General features: G+C 43.6%; 1 protein-coding gene across 5 annotated transcripts in view; it reads right to left on the bottom strand.

Annotated features, from left to right (window-relative positions):
* The window catches only part of gria4b (glutamate receptor, ionotropic, AMPA 4b), a 164,422-nt gene that overhangs the window by 52,144 nt on the left and 88,558 nt on the right, over positions 1–23,720 (bottom strand). For 4 of the 5 annotated variants that reach the window (XM_082549403.1, XM_082549401.1, XM_082549399.1 and 1 more), the window contains exons 4-8: positions 16,247–16,431; positions 9,525–9,578; positions 8,177–8,335; positions 2,024–2,191; positions 1,372–1,476 (exon numbers count right to left, since the gene is read on the bottom strand). In XM_082549403.1, the coding sequence (XP_082405529.1) occupies positions 1,372–1,476; positions 2,024–2,191; positions 8,177–8,335; positions 9,525–9,578; positions 16,247–16,431 (671 nt within the window). Of the gene's footprint in view, positions 1–1,371; positions 1,477–2,023; positions 2,192–8,176; positions 8,336–9,524; positions 9,579–16,246; positions 16,432–17,561; positions 17,994–23,720 lie in introns of those variants that run through there. The other variant, XM_082549402.1, reaches the window with a different exon arrangement.

Below are 23,720 nucleotides of genomic sequence, written 5' to 3'. Positions count from 1 at the left end.
GTGGGAGTCTGGAGGGGACTTTAGCCTTTGCTATTTGGGTCGCCAGCTTAAAAAGGTGAGCCATAGCTGCTCCCCCATCCTGTGCTGTGTCCACACAATAGCCAAAGCACAGGATGCTGCTCGGGAGATCTTTCAGACACTGCAGGAGTGACATTTGTTGAACTTTGACAGCTCTGTGCTGTGAAGACTGCCAGCGTGACCAATAGAAAAGAGGCATGTAGCTGACAGCACTCAAGGAAGGAAAATGGAGCAAAAGTTAATGTTGTGTGCCTTCCTTCCCTGAATTATTCAAAACAAGTTTGTGTGAGCGAGGCTTTCGGTTTACCGGGTGATCTATGCTCCCATAGATTCATGGCCACAAGCTGTGGGTAGCAAAATGAGATCATGGAAAAAAGGGGTGGAAATGAGCTTCCTTCCAAAGGGTGGCTGGGCTCATCTGTACTAGGGAATTATACTTCAGTGGGAAACCTCAATGAAACCCTACAGCGTAACCTCCCTAGAAACGCAACAAGACATTGTAATTTCTGTGCAATTTCTCGCTACTTTGTTGCTTTGATGTTTTAATTATAACCATCATCTCAATAAAAGAAAAGACAATCATAGCATCAATATAAGGACTCAGATGACAGCAAATACCTGGATGGCGACTGATGAAACTATTGGAAATGACATTAGGGAATGTCAAAAGAAGTGGAAAAATGTGAAGGACTAAAGTGTTTGACCCTGAAAAAAAACCTCATCACAAGAAAGAGCCAAAAAAGTTTCTGCTGGACGGCGCTGGCTATAAAACGCATGGACACAACCACAGGGTAACTAACATGTAATGCACCAGAAGAAGCATAAATGCTGGCCTCAGTGTCGGCAACTTATGTAGGTTACATCATATCTTCTACAAAGGTCCCCACAGAAGTCTAAATCAGGCCTTAGAGACAGTATGAGAAGCTTGGTCATCTGGGAGGTGCTCAGAGTGGAGCTGTTACTCCTCCACATGGAAAGGCGCCAGCTGAGGTGGTTCGAGGGTGCTTCTTAGGAGCCTCATAGATGAGGATTTTCAGGCATTTCCAACCCAGAGACAGAGCTAGAACACAGTGGAGAGATTGTGTCTCTCAGCTGGATTGGGAACGTCCCATCAGAAGAGCTGGAGCTGCTTAGATTGCAGCAACTAGGTCTAGGACCTGTATTAGCAGCACAAAATGGATTGAAGTTTGAGTTTATATTGGGACCACATGGGGTGTATGATGATTTCATAGTCGTGTAGCTTGTTGTAGGTCTGCAAACAAACTGGATTTCATAAGTCAAATGTGTGATCATCACCATTAGCCAAATATTTATCCACAGCACAAATGAAAGCAGTGTGGTGTGATGCTTTACCCGTCTGGGTCCATTATTCTTCAGTTCAAACACGTCCATAGTGTAGTTGACCCTGCGGCCATAGTGGTCAAACTGGACATTACCTGTTAGTCCCTGCAGCCGGACCTGCACACAGAGGGGGACGAAGACATGTACACACCAGGACATGATATAGTTCCACATAAGCAAATATTGTTTTAGTACACAAAACTGTTGGAAGAAAAGTGCAGCAGGCTGTATCAAGGGATGACACTGCATGCTGCATGATTTGAAGAGTCTGGGAGATTTTATTTAATAAGCAGATGTTCACTACTCCTTTGAGCTTATTGTTGATTTAACCAAGCCAGCCAGCTCTGTCTTCTGAGCATCAGCTGAAACACACTTTCAACTGGTTTGAGGGCGTTTAAAGAATAGTTCAATATTTTGGGAAATACGCTTTTCAGAGAGTGAAGCTTTTCTTAATATACTTCTTTGTGCTCTAAGGGGCTCCGCTGTATCTAAAAGTGCAACTGCATGTTGAGGCAACGATCGTGAAGATCAGAGAGCGTCTCCTTTTCAATAACAGACATTCGAGCAGAGGCTCACAGCCACCCGGGCTCTCCATTAAAGGTTTGAACAAAGAGGAAGTAGTGAAAAACCTTTGCCGATTACCTCCACTTATGCTGCGTCTCACCTGTTTTAGAGTGCGCTCCATATCGATGCCCTGGTTCCACGGGGCGGCAGGGTTAGCGAGGCAGTCGCCGGCGTTCCCCCGTCTTGAAATGTCCACCTTTTGCCTGCGCAGGTTCCTGAAGGCCTCGGCCATCACCATCACACCATCGTATGTCAGCGCCGAGGTGTACTGCGAGACGAGAAGGGGCGATCAGAGATGTTATCCTGCGTTCAGGGGTAGGATGACTCCAGGCCTCAAGGGCCGGTGTCCTGCAGATTTTAGATGTGTCCTCAACACATCTGGTAATGAACAAATCATTTGAGTCAGGTGTGTTGACCCAGGGTGATGCCTCAAACTTGCAGGGCACGGGCCCTTGAGGCCTGGAGTTCCCCACCCCTGCTGTATGTGGTCAATGATGGAAAATGTGTCTATAAAAGAACAACTTAACATCGAATAAAAGCTCTTCAGGATGAAGCAGACTGTATTGAAAGGAAATAAAACCCAGCAGGGACAGATGCCGTGGTTTGTAAATTACAGTCTTTGTAGCCCGAGGCGACCCCGCTGCTCTGCCCGTTTTGGGTAGTGCTGGGGGACGCACACCAGGAAAAGGTATGAGGCCAATTAAATACTGATTTAGCTAGACAGGCAAAATGTTCTGCAATATTTGCTGGTCAGATGTTTTTAAAAACAATCTGCGTAAGGTCGCCTCCGAGAGCGTGCTGACTTTCTGCAGGGCCAAGCAGCACGCGGTAACAGCCTGGCTGTTAGAGCGAGGCAGCAGTTTTACTCTGCTCATTATTTTCTAGATATAGAAAAGGAGGAGAGCACATTCCCCACAGTATAAACCTCCCAATTTCCCCTAATCTGTCTTTGACCTGAAGACTCTGCCTCTGCTTCTGATTATTTGGGTCTACAAAAAAAAAAGAAAAGAAAAGCACTCGCCTCTCTCTCTCATGAGCAATACATTTCCCTAAAACTCACCTCTGGCAGGGCAGAAAAGTAATTGAGTGAATGAGGAATAGGCAGGAAGACGCAGAGTGGGTGGGTGGGTGAGTGAGGGGGGATAGAAAGGGGAAAAGGAGAGCGTTTTGTCCAGCCGGGAAGCAGTCTGGCATTAATTATCCCGAGTAGCAGGAGTTCATTAACTTTGCCTCCGGCCGGGGGTGAATCCTATTCATTAGCCCACTGCTCACGGTGACATTATGGCTCTCTGCAGAGAGTCTGCTGCACTCCATCCCCCTGTTACTCTTTGACAAGCTGCCCCAAGTAACACACACAAACAATCACGGAGTGGGATAAACTCACTAACAGTCACCGCAGCTATCGGCTTCTTCTCATCTTCATCCTCACTGCGAATGCTGCCAGGAACTTCGTTATTTATTTTTTTTGCAGCTGTGTGCTCACAACCAGACAGACACCAGAACAAATTGAATTCCTTAAGAAATGTTGGTAAGTCAGAGGTCTTTAACCAGGCCAGATGAAGAAAAGTCTACATAATGTTTGCAATCTGAGGTTAGACACTCTTTCTTGGTTTAGAGAAAGAAAATCCTCTGGCCTTACTGAAGATTTAAAGATAATCTGTCTCGGGCATAAAAGACGAGATGTCAGGTTATTCGAGTCCTGACTCGAGTATTTCAATGATTGCCTTTTTAGTTTTTGGAAAACTGTGCATCACAAACAAAGGGTGTAACTCACCAAGAAACCAAAAGCACTGCACGTGTAAACTCAATGACTTACACCTTTTATTACTGTGTATTTTAATCTACACAGGGCCATAATTTACAAAATTAAGATCCTGCTGTATTAATTAAGAAGCCACTGAAACCAGGGGTAGCTCTGACCGAGAAAACATACGTAAACAGCAGAAACATGTGAAACAGAAGCTTTTTGTCTCCAGCTGAAATTATACCCTGCATAGTAAATCTTTCCAACTCTGATTATTTACAAAATGAACATATTGTTTTATTCAACAAGACCTGAAACTGGTGTTTGGGAACATAAAATCACGAGGAAATGGTTTAATGTCGTTATTATGCTAACAGTAATGTCACTTTCTCATAGATTTCTATGCAATCGCACTTCTTTCTGTCACTGGAGAAGTCGCCCCCTACTGGCAATAACAAAAAAAAATTGCAGGTTTTCGCTTGAAGTTTTTACAGGACCCTCTGCAGACTGCAGTCCCATAAAAACTAAACACATCCCATGACTCAGCAGGTTGTAGAACGACTTTTAACTGCAATAACTTAAAGTCATTATTTTCTTGATGACTCTATTTCTGATAGATGGTCTTACATTTGAATCTAGAATACTTTGGTATACAGAGGAGTTCATGTTGCAGTGCAAGGTGCCCCAGTCCTGTGACTGCAAAACAAAATCAAGACATCAGCCCTCTACCAACATGTGATGGTATGAGGTGTTGTCCTGTGTACTGTGATTAAATATCTCCATTTTGGTCTCACGTGTCCATTGTTCTGGACTTCTCGTGGTTTGTCAGATGCAACTTTGAAAACCTTTGCTGCCGTTGTCTTTTTAGAGAAAAGAAACTTTCTCCCGATATCCCTTCCAAACTAGCCACACTTGTTCAGTCTTGGCTCTAATTGTGCTTTCATGAACTTGAACATTTGATATGCTAACTGAGGTCTGCAGAGTCTGAGATGTAGCTCTTTTTCCCCTCCTTTCTTTTATTGAGCATTGCACAGTCTGACCTTGGGCTGAATTTGATGGAATCACCACTCTTGGGAAGATTTTGGCATCTGAATGCTTCATACCAGCAAAGTGGCAAAATGTCTGCTTTTATAGATCCGGTCATATTTGCTGATGATCAGTTCATCAAGAGACTTTCATTAAGAGCATTTGCTACTTACACTTTTAATTGCTATGGAAGCAGTAAGCCTGTACTTAGTTTTTCACTGGGCTGTATAAAATCCTATCTGGATCTTTTTGCCTATAAATCTGCAATTTCAAGCTCTGGAGTTATCATTTTGATATCCAATCACAATGCAGGAAGACCTGAGAAAATCACATGGGTTAAAAACAGAAGAAACAAATACTATCATCTAGCAATGATATCTGTTTCTGGCATTATCATTTTATGAAAAAGAAGCAACAAATTCCTCGGAAAAATGCAATTATACCAGAATAATGCTAATCAGGGTCACCTCATAAATATAACTGAAGTGACACCAAAAATTAGCCAAGGAAACAGCTTTATGCATCCAAATAAACTGCTTCACTGAATAGCGTTAATTAATAATTAGTTATTTCAATCATCAAAGTAACAGTTACACCCAAAACATCTGCCTCTGGCTTCGGATTTGAGGTACTGTGTGCTAACTAACTGATAATGCGGATGATAAGCCAACATGATTTTATGGAGCGAATCTGTTTTGATTTACTGAGGTGTTACACTGTAGGAACTGTTGAGCCATATTAACATGTAAAAGATCCCTGGATGAGTCAGGAAGGGCAACTGGAATAAATAAACTTGTTTATTTAAATTAGGTAAGAAAACTCATATAATGTCCTTTCTGGATAAATTAAAGTGAAATTTGGCGCGAGATGTGCTTTAAAGAAGATTAAAAACTAGCAAAAAACTTTTTTCAATTTTCACTCTGCATGTGTTTATACAACAGTTTACATTTAATCATTAGCTTTTATTAATCTCTGCCTGTCTTCCACATCATGTCTTTTGTCCTGCCTCCTCCCCCAACCGGTTACAGTAGATTGCTGCTTCTCCCCCAGTCTGGTTCTGCCGGAGGTTTCTTCCTGTTAAAAGGGAGTTTTTCCTTGCCACTGTCACCGAGTGGTTGCTCATAGGGGATTTCCTGTGTTTTATTGTAGGGTCTTTACCTTACAATATAAAGAATATAAATGAACTGAACTGAAATTGAACTAGTGACTATGATTTAATGCATTTATAAAAAAGCATACCATCAGATTTATATTCAGATTCCTCCTAATAAACCAAAACAGCAGCTTCACTGAGAGATACGGAGTAAGTTAATGCACTGAAAGGCTGTTTGTGTTTGCCGCTGCAGGTTAAAATAAGACTGTGTATTAATGCCAGGCGTAAATGAGGTATAACATTTCCAGTGTTGTCCTTGTCATGCCAAGCTCACTGTAATACACTGAATAAGAATATCCCATTTACTACCTGACGACTCCTGGAACTTTTAAACGCCAAGTCTTACATCTGTCTTTGCAAAGTGAGTAAACATGCCAGGAGGAGGCCTAACTCACTGTCCTGTTAATATATTAGCAGAAAGAAGGGCTAGCTATGACTCAGGCTGTGGACAACTTAGTGGGGAGCAGAGTAATTTAGGCTGAGTGGATTTCCAGGAGAGAGAGCAATTTATCAAGAAACTGAGTGGGGGAAAACACAAAGACACACACACACTCACACAGATATCACAAACACACACACATTTTGTCATGTGAGATCGCCCTGTGGTGTAAACTTTTAATTTGAACCACCCCAATCCATCAGATACGCACACGCTACATGCACACTAGCGTCTTGACTCACACCACTTCCATTCCACTGCATCTGGTTTTTAAAATAGAAATCTTTGTTGGACACTCGGATCTGCTCGAGGGGGGAGGTTCGCTAACCGTCATGGCGTGATGCCTTCTTGCCCCAGTGCTATTCGCAATCTGTGTGACTGAAAAGGATTTAAAGTGGGTCAGTCTGTCACGTCGCTGCTCGGCAGCAGTGGAAGAGGCAGGAGGAGCGTTATCGATATTTTTTGTGGGTTTTTTTGATGCCAAACATGATAACACACATTCATATTTTTCATCTTACATGGCAGCATCCTTAAATACATTCTCTTTATTTTGTTTTTCGGCTTTCAACTACCCCAGCAGGATTCTTTAAGGAAAATGGTTTTGCATGTTTCAGTCCATTACCTACAAATAGCACGCACACTATTGTTCATATACAGGACATCTGTTTTTAGATACATTTCCCACCCTCCAGGGCCCAAATGCATAAAACTCTCTCTCAGATTTATCACCACAGTTCTCACAAAGGCAGAAATGTGCACAAAGCTTTTCCATCATATTTGTAAACTTTTAGAAGCTCATTCTAAGATTTAACCACAGATGGAATTAAACAGCCCCTTATTTGCACCACAAATTATGAAATGCCAGTGACAAGAACTGAAAAAGAAGAAGCGCATCATTTTGTCATCATTTAAAAGGTATGTCCTTAAAGGCATTCTCTGGGGGAGTGGACAAAACGCTACATTGGTTGAGATCTCAGTTCAGAAATCAGACACACACACAAAAAAACTGAAGTAAAAAGGAGAACTAACGCTATCAGCACAAGCAGCGGGACCCATACAGTTACGGATAATGATAATAACAATAACAAGACAAAGTAGAGAAGACGAGGACAAAATTAAGGACACACTAAGTCATTTGTAGTAACATTTGTGAATGGGTGTTATGTAACACCTTTCCACTTAACCGAGCACTCAGGGTGCTTTCTACCACACACATTCACACGTACAGTGCTTCCTTATCGCTGCTTAAGCACTTTCTAACATTCATGCACGCACTCGGGAGCAAGTCCGGGTTTATATCTTTCCCAAGGATATGACTGGAGGAGTCCAGGGGTAAAAATTGATATGGCATAGTATTAAAATATTATGAAAGGGACACCAGCACTTAACATCTAACTTTATTATAGAAGAATGAAGTGAATGGTTTCAAATAACCCTTAAATACACAAGCAGTCTTTTTTTGGAGCATTTTCTTATTTATCTTTTGACCTGGAAATTAGTGGATTTATCAAATTTCACTAATCCACTGGATAAGCTGAGACTGTTTACTTGAATTTATTGGCATTGATGTTTGCAACTAAACACTTAATTATAATAATAACAAGCTGACCATATTAAAAAAAAGAGCAGTATGCTATGTACAGCCCGCTGTCCATCTCATAATATGCTACACAAGCAGTGCTGATGTTGCTAAACGCTTTGCTTTAATATCAAAGGATCTCTACATCTTCTGTACTTTGCAGTGAAATTTTCACTTCACAAATTATGGGGACAGCAGATTGTACAGGATTTGGATCAAATCACTAGAGGTCTGCAGGTAAAACTAGTTGTGCTGTGGGGCTTAAGACAAAGGCTTGTGTTGTACTTCTGCTCTGATTCTGACATGACTCACCTTGGGCGGGGCGTCCGAGCCCGGGTACTCCCTCTGATCCAGTTTATTCCAGCGCTGCATCAGTTTGATGACCATTGGGTTGCTGAAGTCGACCAGCTGGAAGCCCGTCACGTTTGCGCCGCCATGCATGAAGCGTTCCAGGTTGATGTCTTTAAAACCCTTGAGGGACAAGAAGGGGAAAGAGCGGTCACGTCCAGTCACAGATCCATCAGTGGCAGACAGAAACAAGCATGTGGCAGGAAGGACGATGAGGGCAGAGGTATTGCACTTAACAAGTGGAATATCAAAGCCGGTAACTACCAACTGACTGCCACTCGTAAACATCAGATTGAATTTATTTACTGCACTCTTCAGCGTCTATAAGAGAGTGCCACATATCACAGCAGCAGCACTGGAGGCAGTGAGTGAGGAAGACGTGGTGAGCTGTGCTGAATCTCACAAGACTGTGATCACAGTCATTATAAATGTCTCTTAAAGCAGGGAGTGGATAAAGTCTTTGATCCTGTAGTATACTGCCATCATACAAAATATCTTCAGGTTCTTCTGGTTCACATCGTGTAACAAATGAGGAAAAGTGTAACTAATAAAGTTGATGTTTGAACAGTTTTCCAAAGCTAAAAGTGATATTTTCTTGTTGAAAGATTCTCCCAGGCGATAGTCACATCCCACATGTGATTTTTTAAAGTAGTTTCTTATAAATGTAATCGGCCCTCATGCATCTTTTCTCATCTGCAGACTTTCAGTCTACAAGACTGGGAAACCTTAGTCGTTCATACATACTGGATTAAAGTCATGAAGCCCAACTGAATATGCCATAATGCTCCATATTAAAAACAGTCTAGTTTCACAGATTGATGCCCAAAGGGGAGGTTTTGTGTTATTTGCTTTGTGTGACTTTTATTGAAGCCACTTATGTTTCGTGGGGTTTGGCCATTTGCAAAACAAAAAAAGATATATTTTAGTAAAAAATGAGTAAAAAAGATCACAGATTATTTTAATGATTTTCTTTTGGAGGTTTTTGCCAAATCTGTATGGGAGGGTTAGCAGGGAAAACCCTGTTATTGCCACAATTAGTCTCACATTTGTAAATATATTTTAACAGCGGGAGCGGTCTAGCACTACAGAAGCAAAAAATCCTACTGTTATCAGTTTTAACATCTGCTCCTTGAGCAAGGTCTTCAAATTTAACCACACACAGTCTTGAGATCAGCACCACACGGACTTAAATTACAACGAGCTGGCAGTCAGCAGCATGAGAAAGCAAGCCACAGATGGAGTGAAACAAATACGAAGGACAAAGAGAGACGCAAACAAACAAGGACCCTGACAGGAAGTGTCCGTCCCTCACCAGATTGGCCATGATGTAATGGTAGCCTTTGATGTGTTTCCCGACGCTGACAATCTGCAAGAAGGCAGAGCAGAGCTCATCGTTAATCTGACTGGATTACAGCATAACAAAGCTTAATTACATTAAATGAGCATGTGACAGGTGAGTGCATGGGCGTTGACACCGTGGGTCCATCGGGTTTGACACTCAGACGATTGAACGTCTAAACGAATGAACGGGCGGTCACGTCAGTATGTAAACACTCCACACTTCGAGGGACGTGACAGATCTTCTCAACGCTCTCACTCAACATGCAAACAACCACACAGCTGCATCGTGGTGATAAAAACTCATTTTGAAAGCTGACATCTGCTGGGAAATCCCACTGGACATCCAGGTAATAAGGGCGTGAATCAAGGAGAAAAAAGTGCTTTGAATCCCGGAGAAAAACCGGGATCAGTATCAGGTCCCCGGCAGCTTAACTGCTGTCAAGACCCGAGCATCAGTTTGAACGCTCTCAGCTCCAATATTCAAGATTACTCTTAAAAAAGCCATGATTACATCACAACAAAGACCTGTCCATATATTTATAAATGGCTTTCCCACAAATTATTTTCTCAGAAGAAAGAAGTTTCAATCAAAAAAATTCACCAAGGATTAGCAATAAAGACGGTTTTCTTCATCCTCCTTCACTTCTTGAGTCTCTAAGTGGAAACACAAGTCTTTAAAAGAGAAATAAAGAGAGTAAATTTACCTCAAAGGAAAACAGTTAAACAGTTTCACAAGTAGGGATGCATTAAACTGATGTCCAGGTCAGATATCAGTCATCGGTGATTCATAAAGCTGGCTCATGTGACGGCAGGATGATTTATGGGGCTCACGTCTGTGTAGGTTCACAGTCATCCAGGACACGGTCGTCCTAGGAGCTTGAAAAGAAGGTGACTTTGACGAGAAGTGAAACCTCTTCAACAAACTTAAAGAAGTCCACTCGCCTTCTGTGCAAGCTCCAAAGACTTTGGGGCTGATCTATGTAATTTAGTATACTGGTTGCTAATGGTGGAGCTAACATACCATGGAGAAAGCCGACAGCATAGGATGAGTAATGGGGTAGTAGGTATGAGGTATTTCACACCTGCTAGACTGAGAGCAGGTGTGAAATTATTTATATCTTTGCAGCTAGTTTTTAGCCACAAACTGTGGTCTGGTAAGCTGGAGCAAGAGGTTTCTTATTTTTATCCCTTCATCTTCTACTTCTTATGTGGCTGTAGTTGGGAAGGGGGAGGAGCCTAGCCTGAGATGGCCATATCCCCCTCTCCCCAAACACCCCCTGTAGGTCCGCTGAGAGGACACAGACATGCCTAAAACGTGTAACCTAGATTTTGTTCAATATCTGGCATCTTGTCAGTTGTTGCGGCTCCTTTCAATATGCCACTAAAGTTGAGCCCAGGCGCTCTTCAGAGGAAGCACATTTGTGCCATGACATGTGACTATAGGTGAGAGTATTCTATATTTTATATAGAATATATTTTCATTTCTTATATGTTGAAGAAAGGCAGGGTTACATCACCCCCACAACCCTGAACATGGATGGACGGATGGACAAGTTATTTAAATCTTAGACTTAAATACTAAGTCTTACAATAATGTTAATTAACTCCTGATGTCAGATCTATACTTCTATCAGCAGACAGCAAAGCAAAGGTACTGCATCAGTGCACCCCCATTTACAAGCACAAACCTAATGCAGGTTGGCTAATTTAACAATCACATACATCTAAACTCAATCACATCTGCTCTTTTACACAGTGTTATAAATTGCTGTTATCATATAGTACATGTTTATGCAGATGCTACAAGAGTTACAGAATAAACTCTGACTGTTGTTGTTAGAGGGACTCGCTGCTGGAGAATTGGAAGCAAACTGGACAGTAATGATATGAAGGAAGACGAGTGTTTGCTGTTCCCTCACACTCTGCATCACTGATGGCTTTTAAAGCCTCTTCTGGCACTGAGGCCGTCACTAATGACACCACGAGAGCGACCGATGTTTGGCTCATGTCTCACAGAGTAGACTTTCGTATAATTTTCATCATTTATCGAATAAAGGCTGCTGCTGCCACACACTGAAGAAACGCTGAATATTGAAGTTATTTCCTTTTTGCCCACATCTGTATATGAAATGTTCTGCTGGACATTTATTGCTGACTGAGGATCCAAGAAGTCAGTGCAGGACTGTCTTTACAAATTTTAATTTAGTTATATTTTTCTCATTTTCCCTAACACTCCACACGAGGGGAAAAAATTCATGTAATTGACTCAAATTGAACTTTTAATGGCTTATTTAATGCTTAAAAAAGTTCACTGACTGCCTTCTTAGCAGAATTAGCTGTATTGACACTCTCCATGTACATAACAGAACAGACAACAGACACAAACAACATGTATAACATATTTATGTTTTGTAATTAATTAACCTCCTAAGACCCAAACTCTTCCATGGCATGCATTTTTAATTTCTCTTTGATATTTGGGCTGTTTGGGACCTGATGAATGTAAAAACAAAGAATCACCAGATTTTTTTTTTTTTACCCTCGTAAGTGGATATCAGGCCCTTGTGGAGCTAAATTTGGTATTTTGGTCTAGACAACCCAAAATGTGATGTCCACATATGTAGACGCAAGGTCCTAGGAGGTGTTGGGATAAATTATGGAATAAAAACTAGTTAATATATATACATGAAGAGTGACTATAAATCCATATATAAATGTTATATAGATAGATATGCAATAAAACAAAACTGTATATCAACATGGTTTAATGCTAAAAGTAACAAAATTCAGGACAAAGGTGCACCCTGTTGGCTATGTTATAGTGTTAAAGTGCCTGACTGTTTACTCAAACGACAGACCAGCATTTTTTCAAATGGCCAGCAGGGGGCGACTCCAGCTGGTTGAAAAAGGAAACCTGACTGCACAATCGTTTCTCGCTTAATTGGTGCTCTCAGGAAATATTTTCTTGATGTTATTGTTGCTTCACATTGTTTCACATCTCCTTTAATACAGCAGGATGTTCATTTTGGAAACTGTGGTCCCATTTAGAGGGAAACTGAGACGAAAGCAGGATAAGCTTAATGTATGGCTACCTTGAGGTGGACAAATCCGCACAATATATTTAGGCTTTATTTTTACCTATAAAAACAAAAGACGACTAAATGTGTTTTACTTTCTAAAAAATCAAAACACAGCGTTTATAAATTCTGACCAATCACAACAGCCCAATTCAGATTGGCCAATGCCTGTTAGGAGGAAGTCACTCAATGCAACCAATGCATTTTTTACTGAAAGAAGAAAACTCCAAAAGAACAATGGACAAAATTCTGCTTGTTTTATTTTTCGTTATTACTTTTTAAAACACTTTAAGCTAACTGTAGCTGTATTCCTCTGTTTATTTTCCAGCTATTGCACAAGCTGTACAGCTCATCTTGCAAATCAGCAACACCCCCGTCTGCAAATGAAGCAGGTTTGTGTTCCTAGATTTCATGTTCTGATAGTCAAAGTAACATCTGAAAGCTGTGATACACCGAGAACTGACCGTGCTGGCGATAAGCAGCTAATGAGGTCTAATTATGTATTCAAGTCCTCATTCTGGATCTGGATATTTTAGTAAGCTATAAATGGGAGGACAGCTGGAATGAACACAGGCTAAAATAGATGTTAATGTCTCTGTCAGTAATTCTGACCACTTCTACACAAAAACAGTCTGACAGAACATATCACGTCTGCTCTGGGAGACGACCTGTGCGCTGACATCAAGCAAAGATGGAGCGGGATGTCTGCCTCTCTGTGGGGGCAAAGAGGCACACAAACACTCGTGCATCTGCAGAGTAAATTGTTAGAACTATAACAGATGTCAGGAGTGGAGAGCTCCTGAATAATTGAACAATTACACAGACACCAGTTGCCCCTGGGAAAGATGGAGGGATGAAGGTATGAAGATGAGCAGAAGGAGGAGGAGGAAGAGGAAGGTGCACATCATATTCTGAGTGTGCTTTTGCCAACTAACACCACTGGAGATCAGGACAGACTGTTCTTACATTCAAAACTTTCTAATTAGCACATCCGCACTCAAAAACAAAACGAGCAAATACTGAAGGCTTGCTTGTTTTCTTTGTTTCTGACCTCCAGTTTTGACCGACTTCATTGTGTGACTACAAAAAGCTTTGGATTTTAAGCTGCATAGAAAATGCATCAAAAGGTATGTTGATGCATGCTCAATCATCCAGGTAAGTAAATTCAAAAGTTTGTTTCTTATCTTTTGGACGTAGCGTTTTCATTGGGAGGAACGCTGGTTTGCGTGGGGAGTCAAGAAATCCATTTATGTGAAAAGGGAAAGACCATCTCTGAATCGAGGAGGGGGCCTGAGGGCACATCTTTCACCATCTTACAATCCTGTGATTGCAGCCATTCCCCAACTCTGTGAATGGTACTCATGGCCATTGATCAGTGGGCTTTGATCAGTGGTTGTTGATCAGTGGTCATGAGAATTTGCATATTAATGATCAAGGAACTGACCTGACACCCCATTGTTCCTTCAGTGGGCTGATTTCAGTCATTATGCAAATGTACTGTTTATAAGATTGGGGAAACCTGCAGTCAGCTGAGACTGAAGAAGTCACCTGGATGAGTGACGAAATGTCCAGATGAACAGAAGTTGTAGATGGATTAATGGTATAGGTAAAAATACAGTTTTTTTTCAGTGGTCTGGCAGTACATTGGAAAAAATGCTCTAAGTGAAACATACACTTAAACCAATATAGTTTCTATGCCTGTCTGCAAACCAAAGAGCCTAAGACCACCAAAATTTAAAGGAACCTGCAAAGTACCTGCAAAAAACAGATATGAATGCTTGTTTTGATTGTATCAGACGTGTTCAGCCTTAGGTAGTGCAACACAAACTCCGTGCAGCGGCATATGAGAGAGAGAGAGAGATATCTCTAAAACATGTCGGGACTCATCAAAGCTGCAAACAAGATCAAGTATAACTAACTGCATTGTTCATTTTTAAACCGCGCCAATGTAATATTGCTAAAACTTAAACAAGGCCTAGCAAGGCAACAGCCAAGTGCCATCTTTCATCAGTGTGAAGTCTGTGAGACGGGCTGGTGAGCTCAGGCAGAGACGCTAATGGGAATTTGCAGCAGGCTGCAAAACACAGAATCAGATGAGAAAGAGAGAAAACATTTTTTTCCCCTTATATGCCCCGAGGGAAAACTTTCATATAATTCATGAATGTGTTTTGGAGGCTAGGACCCAGTTCTTGCTTTACATCCATGGGAAACTGTGATTGATGTTTTAAAAGCCTGGGTTAGAATTTTACCATTTGCCTTCATTTCTCTTCCAAATAAGTCTGGCTAACCTGGGGGTTTGTTGACAATCTGTCTGTGAGTCTGACTGTTTGCATTTCTTGCCTCATTGGACTTTATTTTGTCAGGACGTTGAATGTGCCGATATTTGCAATGATTCATAACAGGATCCTGTAAAAACCACAATCAGACCAAGGTATTATCACTTAAAAAGGACATCTTGGGAAAACATCCAGCTCCACAACTTAATTTTTGGCCTCTGGAGCAGTTCTGCATAATTGAAGGTTCAAAAATAATCTGCATTTATCTGACATGAGCCGTTTTAGCTCCTCCCCCTGTTAGAGGCAATCACCTTTCTTCTGATTGGCTGCACCTTGCATATAGAAAATTTGGACATCATGTGGGTGGAGCTTCTGTGCTTAGATAGATGTATAGCCCTGAGATGACCAACAGTGTGGAACAATGTTTATAGCAGTCAGAAGCCCGAGCTTTTGTTTTACAGTGATTACTAGAACATAAAATGGCCTTATTATTTGCAGTTGTTGCTGTGTTTAGGATGAACATACCCGGTTGTAACAGGATGTATATAATGGAAAATGAGGAAAAGCATAATAGGTCAACTATTTTTATTATTTCTTAAAGTACTATTAGAGGAAATGACTACAAAAACACATAACTTCAGTGCAATCCATGTTTAGAAGATGACATATTGAAGCAATTGTAAATTTCCCTGTTTAGAAAACCCCCCATATGTTTCATTTAAGGGTTAGATTTGTTAAGCGGGCACGTGAGCATGATTTAAATACAAATACGCAGCCAGTTAATTTCAGTAATAACTGGAAAATCCACCAACGAGCAGCACAAATTAGTAGCTCAAAAATGAGAAGCTGTGATGAAGGAGCAAGTAATGTATGAATAAAAATAATACAGAGTAAACAGAGGTTGATGTGTGGGTTTCTCTCTGAAAAAAGTGTGGCAGCTAAGCTGAACTGTGGCTGAGGTCCTGAGGACTGAGACTCAGGTGGAGCGCAGAGTTATTCCAGAGGACAGCTGCATCTGTGAATACCATCAGACCCCAAGCTGTGCACACGTTAATAAAGATGCTATTACTGAGCTACACTAACACAGTCCTGCTAAAACCCTTTATCTTGAGAGACATTTCAATTAATTTGTAAAGGATCTGATACCAAAAAGAAGTAAAACATTGCTTGATGTTCGTACACTGCTGGAAATAGCTGTGCACAAACCATGCATGAGGTTTCATTGATTCAACTTCAACATTTGCTGATTCTCCACAGGTAAAAAGGACAAAGATGACCGATAAATTGTGGTCTGCTAAAACAAAGAACAACCAAATGCTGATGCCAAAAGCTTACATCACCTGTTCCATCATGTTCTGCAGTCTCTCAGCTTCCACGTCGATGACAAACTTCTTCTCCTGTCGCCGGTCCAGGTCCTCCAGCAGTCTCCGGTAGTTGGCATCGTTGAAGTTTTCCACGCAGATGGCGCTGACTTGCCAGTTGTTTTGTCCTGCTTTCTCCATGATGGCCTGCAGGATGGCGTACCCTGATGTAGTCAGACACACAGGACAAAAATCATCAAACATGGAAGGAAGACGTTCAGGTAAACTCTGTTCATGAATTTCACAAACCCATTACTCTAGTTTTGTTAAAGACACTGTTAAAACAAGCAGCCAACATGCAGTTTTTCAAATAAATTCAGTGAGTAATTAGTTAGTGTGTAGTTTTTGTCTGTTAAAGATTACCCACTAAAAATCATCCTTATCATACATGGTCATCGTACCAATTCTATCTTTCATGTGGTTTTTTTGTAACCAGAATAACTCAACTCAGCTGAAATCATTACATAGTGCAGAGAGAAAGAAAGAGACATTTTTTTCTGGATGGGAGCGGAGATGCATTTTGTCCTGTTTATCTCAAACACAAGCTGAGTGATATCAATAAAGTTTTGTGTTCATAAAGTTCAGCCACAGGCCAGATAACATTTATGTGTTTGTGTGAATTTGGATAAAAGGCTTAAAGCTGCCGTGGATTTTCCTCACAATCAGACACATTATGTTGTCATTCAGTATTTATCACCCAAACACACTGTGTGTCTCCTAGAGGCCTCACAATGTGTTGAATGCATTTTCTTCCCCATGAAGCGTTTGTAAAACTAGATTTTAAATATTTAAGAACCTGCATTTGAAAAGCGAGAGCTCTCCTCTGCCTTTTCTGGGTCTATGTTATTTTTTATTGCCTGTTGGTTTTAAAAGCACAAAACTTAGTGACAAAGGAACTCGGTCAAAAACACTTTCCTTATCTGCTCGGGAGCTACTACAGTTGGTTGACTAAGCAAGAAAACACTTGCTTACACTTGTGTGAGGCTGCAAAAGCATTGTGTCAAATCCACAATAAGACAAACTGTGTCACGGCTGCCGAGGCGAGCCGTGTGGAGTTGGAAAAAGGACCCAAGAGCAAGCAGTGTATGAAAAGATTAGTGGAGTTTATTTACAAGGTGTCAGTGGCAGGAACAGAAAACGAATAATGAGACAAACTAACGGAAACCTAAACTGGGAAAACTAAAGAGCAACTAGAAATCCACAGGACACGGGGAGAAAGGCAGAGAGACGCAGACTGACGGAGGATACAAAAACGCAGAGAGACACAGATGAATGCAGAAAAGCGCGGACTTACATGGAGTAATACAGACGAACCGGCAACAGGCAGGAGAACACACAGGGCTTAAATACACACACCAGTAATCAGGGGATAAGAGACAGGAGGGCAACACAGCTGGGAGAAATCAGAGCTGACGGGACAGGGGAAATGTAAACTGAACACACTCACATCAGACATGAACCTTCAGAATAAAACAGGAAATTAACAGACAGAGAACCAGACAGGACACTGAACTTGACAGGCAGACTCATGAGCAGACACAAAAACACCATGGATAGACAGAGGGAACACAGAGAAGTGGGAGCAGGCAGGCAAAGAACAGAAACCTAACAAATGGCAAAATAACAACAGAATACACACTCGGAATGAACAAAAGCATAAGGAAACACAAAACACTGAGTCCTCAGACTCAGGACCATGACAGTACCCCCCCCTCAAGGGCTGGCACCAGACAGCCCAACAGAAACACAAAAACGGACCAAAACCAAAAAACCCCCCCACGAACCAAAAAACAGAAAACGACCCGACCAGGGCGGGCGGTGGGGGTCCAGGACGGAGGGACACAGTCCGAAAAGGCCCAGACGGACAAGGTCAGGGGGCCGATCCGGAGGCCAAAACAGTTCAGTTCCGGGGGCCGACCGTGTGAAAGGCAGCGGCAGTGGGGCAGGTCCGGAGGCCGGCCACGCAGTAGGCAGTGGTGTGGAAACAGTTCTGGGGGCCGACCGTGCAGACGGCAACAGCGGCGTGGAAACAGCTCTGGGGGCCGACCGTGCGGACGGCAACAGCGGCGTGGAAACAAGTCCGGAGGCCGGCCACGTGGAAGGTAGTGGTGGCGTTCAGGAGGGCGTTCAGGAGGGCGTCCACGGTGGCGGAGATGCCCAACAAGCGGCCTGGCAGATGACCGACGATGTGGAGGTGGTAGTAGGGGACCTGAAGGCTGCGTGGCCCCTGCAGCCCCAGGCGAAGCGGAGGCTGGACCAGACGAAGCTGATGAAGACACGGAGGCTGGACCAGACGAAGCTGATGAAGACACGGAGGCTGGACCAGACGAGGATGAAGCAGAGGCGGCTGGACCAGACGAGGATGAAGCAGAGGCGGCTGGACCAGACGAGGATGAAGCAGAGGCGGCTGGACCAGACGAGGATGAAGCAGTGGCGGCTGGACCAGACGAGGATGAAGCAGAGGCGGCTGGACCAGACGAAGATGCAGAGGCTGGACCGGATGAAGCCAAAGCAGACGCTGGACCAGGCGACGAGGATGAAGCCAAAGCAGATGCTGAAACCGGACCAGGCGAGGCCGAAGACTCTGAGGCCGCAGCAGGCGAGGGTGATGAGACTGCAGCTGGTGATGAGACTGCAGCTGGTGGCTGGACAGGCTCCTCGGGCCCCCCAGCTGACGAGGCAGATGGCTGGACGGGCTCCTCGGGCCCCCCAGCAAAAACAGTCTCAGAACCAGTGGGCACTGGAGCCCCTGGCACACACAGAACAGAACCAGCAGGTGCGGAGACCTCTGGCAGGAACACAACAGAACCAGCAGGCACACGGGCCTCTGGCAGGAAGGCAACAGAACCAGCAGGCACCCGGGCCTCTGGCAGGAAGGCAACAGAACCAGCAGGCACCCGGGCCTCTGGCAGGAAGGCAACAGAACCAGCAGGCACCCGGGCCTCTGGCAGGAAGGCAACAGAACCAGCAGGCACACGGGCCTCTGGCAGGGACAGAACAGGACCAGCAGGCACACGGGCCTCTGGCAGGTACAGGACAGGACCAGCAGGTGCGGAGACCTCTGGCAGAGACAGAACAGAACCAGCAGGCGCGGGGACCTCTGGCAGAAACAGAACAGAACCAGCAGGCACAGTGGCCCCTGGCAAACACATAGCAGACTTCAGCTGCCCAGAGCGTTGACTCTGCTCAGGCAGTGACAGCTGGGTGCAGTCCTCAGCTGGCTTCTTGACCTCCAGGGATCCAGAGTCAGCTGGGGGCTGAACCCCGGCCTCTGGGGAGGCCCTGGAGTGTGTCGCAGTCTCAGAACTGGCCAGCTTTTGAGGACTGTTGACAGTATTGTTAGATTTGTCTCTCTGCTTGGAGTGGATGGGCGAGGAGCAGTGTCTTTCGGGTAGAATTGACTTGTATGGTTTTACAGGTGGAACAACTGACACAGGATGCAGGGCTGGTGGCTGCTGAACAGGAGGCTGAACTGAGGGTGACTGACATAGTGGTTGTGATGACAACGGTGGTGGAATTAGAGACTGAGCTTGAGGCCGTGCGGCTAACTGAGCTTGAGGCCGTGCGGCTAACTGAGCTTGAGGCCGCGGTTCAAATGAATAAACAGTCCTAGTATTATCAGAGCTGGTGTTAATGGTCTCTGGGTTATATGTCACAGTTTTAGCAGACCCTGGGTTGGCTGACACGGGTTTAACAGTTTCAGAAGAACAATAGCCCTTTGCTTTCACTGAAGTCTTAAAAATGCCAACCTGGGAGAGATCGGTTACCACGAAGGTAGGTAGGCTTAGCGAATTAGCTCCCACTGACACACCCCGAACAATCCCGGAAGAAAAAGTCTTAAGGTCCGAATTGGAACTGTTATCCTTCCTACTCACCTCAGTCGGCCGCTCTGATATCCTGGGGTCCGACTGTGGCGAGGGGCGTCGACGGCGTGAGTGCTGATCCCCATTTGAAGGCTGGACCGACGGGCCGGGCAGGACACTCTCCGTCGGGTCGGGGAGTGAAGCATGAGTTGCAGGGTGGGTGGTAGCAAGGGGGAGAAGATGAAGCTCGTTCAGAACAAAATTCTGTGTGAGCGGGTGAAGTGAGCTGAGCAACCAGGGGAGACCAGAAAGTAAGCGCTGTAGCCGAACAGCTATGCTTTGGCGGAATTCTCTCCCCTCATGCTCCAGCCATAGGTTAATTAATTTGTCCACTGAGTACATAATGTCCTCCCGGAGCTCCTCGGGTGGGTTGACTGCTGCTGGGTCCATAGTGGCCGGTTCGTACTGTCACGGCTGCCGAGGCGAGCCGTGTGGAGTTGGAAAAAGGACCCAAGAGCAAGCAGTGTATGAAAAGATTAGTGGAGTTTATTTACAAGGTGTCAGTGGCAGGAACAGAAAACGAATAATGAGACAAACTAACGGAAACCTAAACTGGGAAAACTAAAGAGCAACTAGAAATCCACAGGACACGGGGAGAAAGGCAGAGAGACGCAGACTGACGGAGGATACAAAAACGCAGAGAGACACAGATGAATGCAGAAAAGCGCGGACTTACATGGAGTAATACAGACGAACCGGCAACAGGCAGGAGAACACACAGGGCTTAAATACACACACCAGTAATCAGGGGATAAGAGACAGGAGGGCAACACAGCTGGGAGAAATCAGAGCTGACGGGACAGGGGAAATGTAAACTGAACACACTCACATCAGACATGAACCTTCAGAATAAAACAGGAAATTAACAGACAGAGAACCAGACAGGACACTGAACTTGACAGGCAGACTCATGAGCAGACACAAAAACACCATGGACAGACAGAGGGAACACAGAGAAGTGGGATCAGGCAGGCAAAGAACAGAAACCTAACAAATGGCAAAATAACAACAGAATACACACTCGGAATGAACAAAAGCATAAGGAAACACAAAACACTGAGTCCTCAGACTCAGGACCATGACAAACTGTCTACAAGTGGAAGAAATTCAAAGCTGCCTCTTCTTTCTTTAAGCGTGAGTATCCTGCAGAGATCATACCGAGGGCACAACATGTAATTTTGAAAGACACGAGAAAGAATCCACACCTAACAGGAAAGTTTGTCCAGAAATCGCATATAACACATGTGCTCATGTGTAAAAGCACGAAAGACTCTAAAGACAAAAAAAACAAAACAGCTGGATAAACGGACTGGAAAAATCCACAGGATGGTGAAGAAAATTCATTTGTTTAAAACAATCATGTCAACATCCTGACCCTGAGGCCAGCTGAGATGCTAAGGTGTTCAGTCAAGACATCCTCAAAACACTGAACTGAAACAGCTCTGCAGGAGAACTTTTCCAAGATTCCTCCTCACAGCTGTGAACATCGGAGCGTTTACACAGGAAAATGTCTCGTGTTGTTGCTGCTGCTGAAACAGATTTGACAAGTTTCTTAGCTCACCGTTTTCAGCCTGTACTGTGATTGATTGCTCAGCATGTTCAATAAAGACACGACAAGTATTCATATTTGTTTAGTGAAATGCAGTGTTTTTTCGGCCCAGGCATATTAATGGGTGCCCATGTTTGTCTGGTGGCTCAGATTAAATTTTTTATTAGTCGAAGACAGACAAACACAGTTTGGGTAAGGGACCACATGTAGTCCAGTTTGATCTCAATTTGATCTAAAATTACTGCAAAACATGTATTTAAAAAACATTGCTCAGTATCTTTTTCTTTTTTTTGGATGTTTGAAAAAGTAAACTTTATTGCAGGGCTAACACAGTGAGACAGACAACCATTCTCACTCACACAGATACAAATTAACCTAAAGTGTGTCTTTGGACTCTGGCAGGAAGCTGGAGAACCAGCAGAAGCCATGCAGGCACAGAGAACACTCACAGAAAGGCCCGAGCCAGCCCGTGGATTCAAATGCAGACTGCGAGGCGATGGTGTTAACCATCACACCACCATGCCGCTGAAACTATAAGACAAACTAAAGACACGCCTTACCCAATGGGCTTTTTGCTATACACAAAAGTATAGCAGTTTTGCATATACATGTAGTATACTTTACTTAACAGAAGTCAGTTCATTTTCCTACTATTGGCTTTTTGCTTTTTTTCGGCCATTTGACAAACAAAAATGTATTTTAAACATGTTTAAATCAAACATGTATTACAAATCACAGTCCAGGTGATTTGGCAGAAGCCAAAATCTCTTTTTCCTTGGATGCCAAAATTGTTTTTATATACAGTAGTCCTCCTGCAGCACGTCACACGAGGCTGCAGAGCCGTCACCAGCCACAGTACAAGGTGGTGGAGTTGGAGCGCATCCGCAGGATGACAGAGCAACAGGAGAGCACCTCTATTATTTCATTTCAGACATAATTCCATTGGGGTTTACAACCTTTTTCTTGCAGAGTTTAATAACTCTGTATTGCTACAGTAACAGTCAGTGCTCCCTGAACGTGTTTTAATTATAGTCTTGAGTATGTTTTCTGAATAAACTGAAGTGGATTTCTTCCAATCCACAATATGGTATGTTGAAGCACATGATGCGATAAAACATATTGTCCATAATTGCTGGTTTGAAACACAAACCGGCTTTTTGCTGGCTCGACGTCGCTGGCAAGACAACCGCTTTCCCATGGAAAAGAAACTCTTGTGAAGCTTTTATCCTTTTCCAGCCAGATCCTGGCTTTTGGTCCCGTCAGTCTCTCTGAGTTGGATGCAACACGAGACTCTGGAGGAGGAGACCATCGTTGTCACGTTTGTGTATGGAGAAGATGAGTGTCAGAGAGGAAACTAGGGAGCTGTGAGGGCGGCTGTTCTCCAGCAGGAACAGATGTCCCCCTTAAACGGACCCTCCTGGTGGCCATCACAATCTGGCAACCCGTCTCCCTTTGCTCCCAATTAGTGGATTAACCTGTGCTCTGGCAACCCAGCTCCCTCTCCACCTTCTCCATCCCCTCCCCAGCCCCTTGCTCCCCATTAGAGGGTTGCCTGTGCCAGGAGGGACTGCTGGTTGAGGCAACACACAGTCACACACACACAGACACATCGTGTCAGTATGTCCCCAGTAATTCCTACGGGAAGAACTGGTTCATGACAATTTGGCTGTTGGTGAGTCCGACCCCACACTGAAGTGACTTTGTTCTCAATTTTAACAGGACAAAATTGGAACCAGAAAACTCAGAACGTGGTTCGATTCCTGGCTCAGCCCATCAAAGTGTCGATCGTGGAATATCTGGGAGGGAAGAAGTTTCATGATGTGAATCGATTCGATGCTGTGGTGTCGTCCTGTTGCAGCACCACACTTGAATTCAGTGAGCTCTTTAAAACGTATAGGGCAGGTGCTGGAGTTTATACAACTGTGGCAATACACCTGAAAAGGTGTGGCCCAATAATTTTGTCCATATAAGTAGTATAGACAGTAGCTCTTGACTGACTTACATACTTTGAACTACCCTTGAGGTGGAATAACCAACTGTA

The sequence above is a fragment of the Aulonocara stuartgranti genome (genome assembly GCF_965226115.1).
Source record: "Aulonocara stuartgranti genome assembly, chromosome: 10".
In the NCBI taxonomy this organism is placed as follows: Eukaryota; Metazoa; Chordata; class Actinopteri; order Cichliformes; family Cichlidae; genus Aulonocara; species Aulonocara stuartgranti.
The sequence above is the reverse complement of the archived record's forward strand: the minus strand, read 5'-3'. Positions and strand labels throughout refer to the sequence as shown.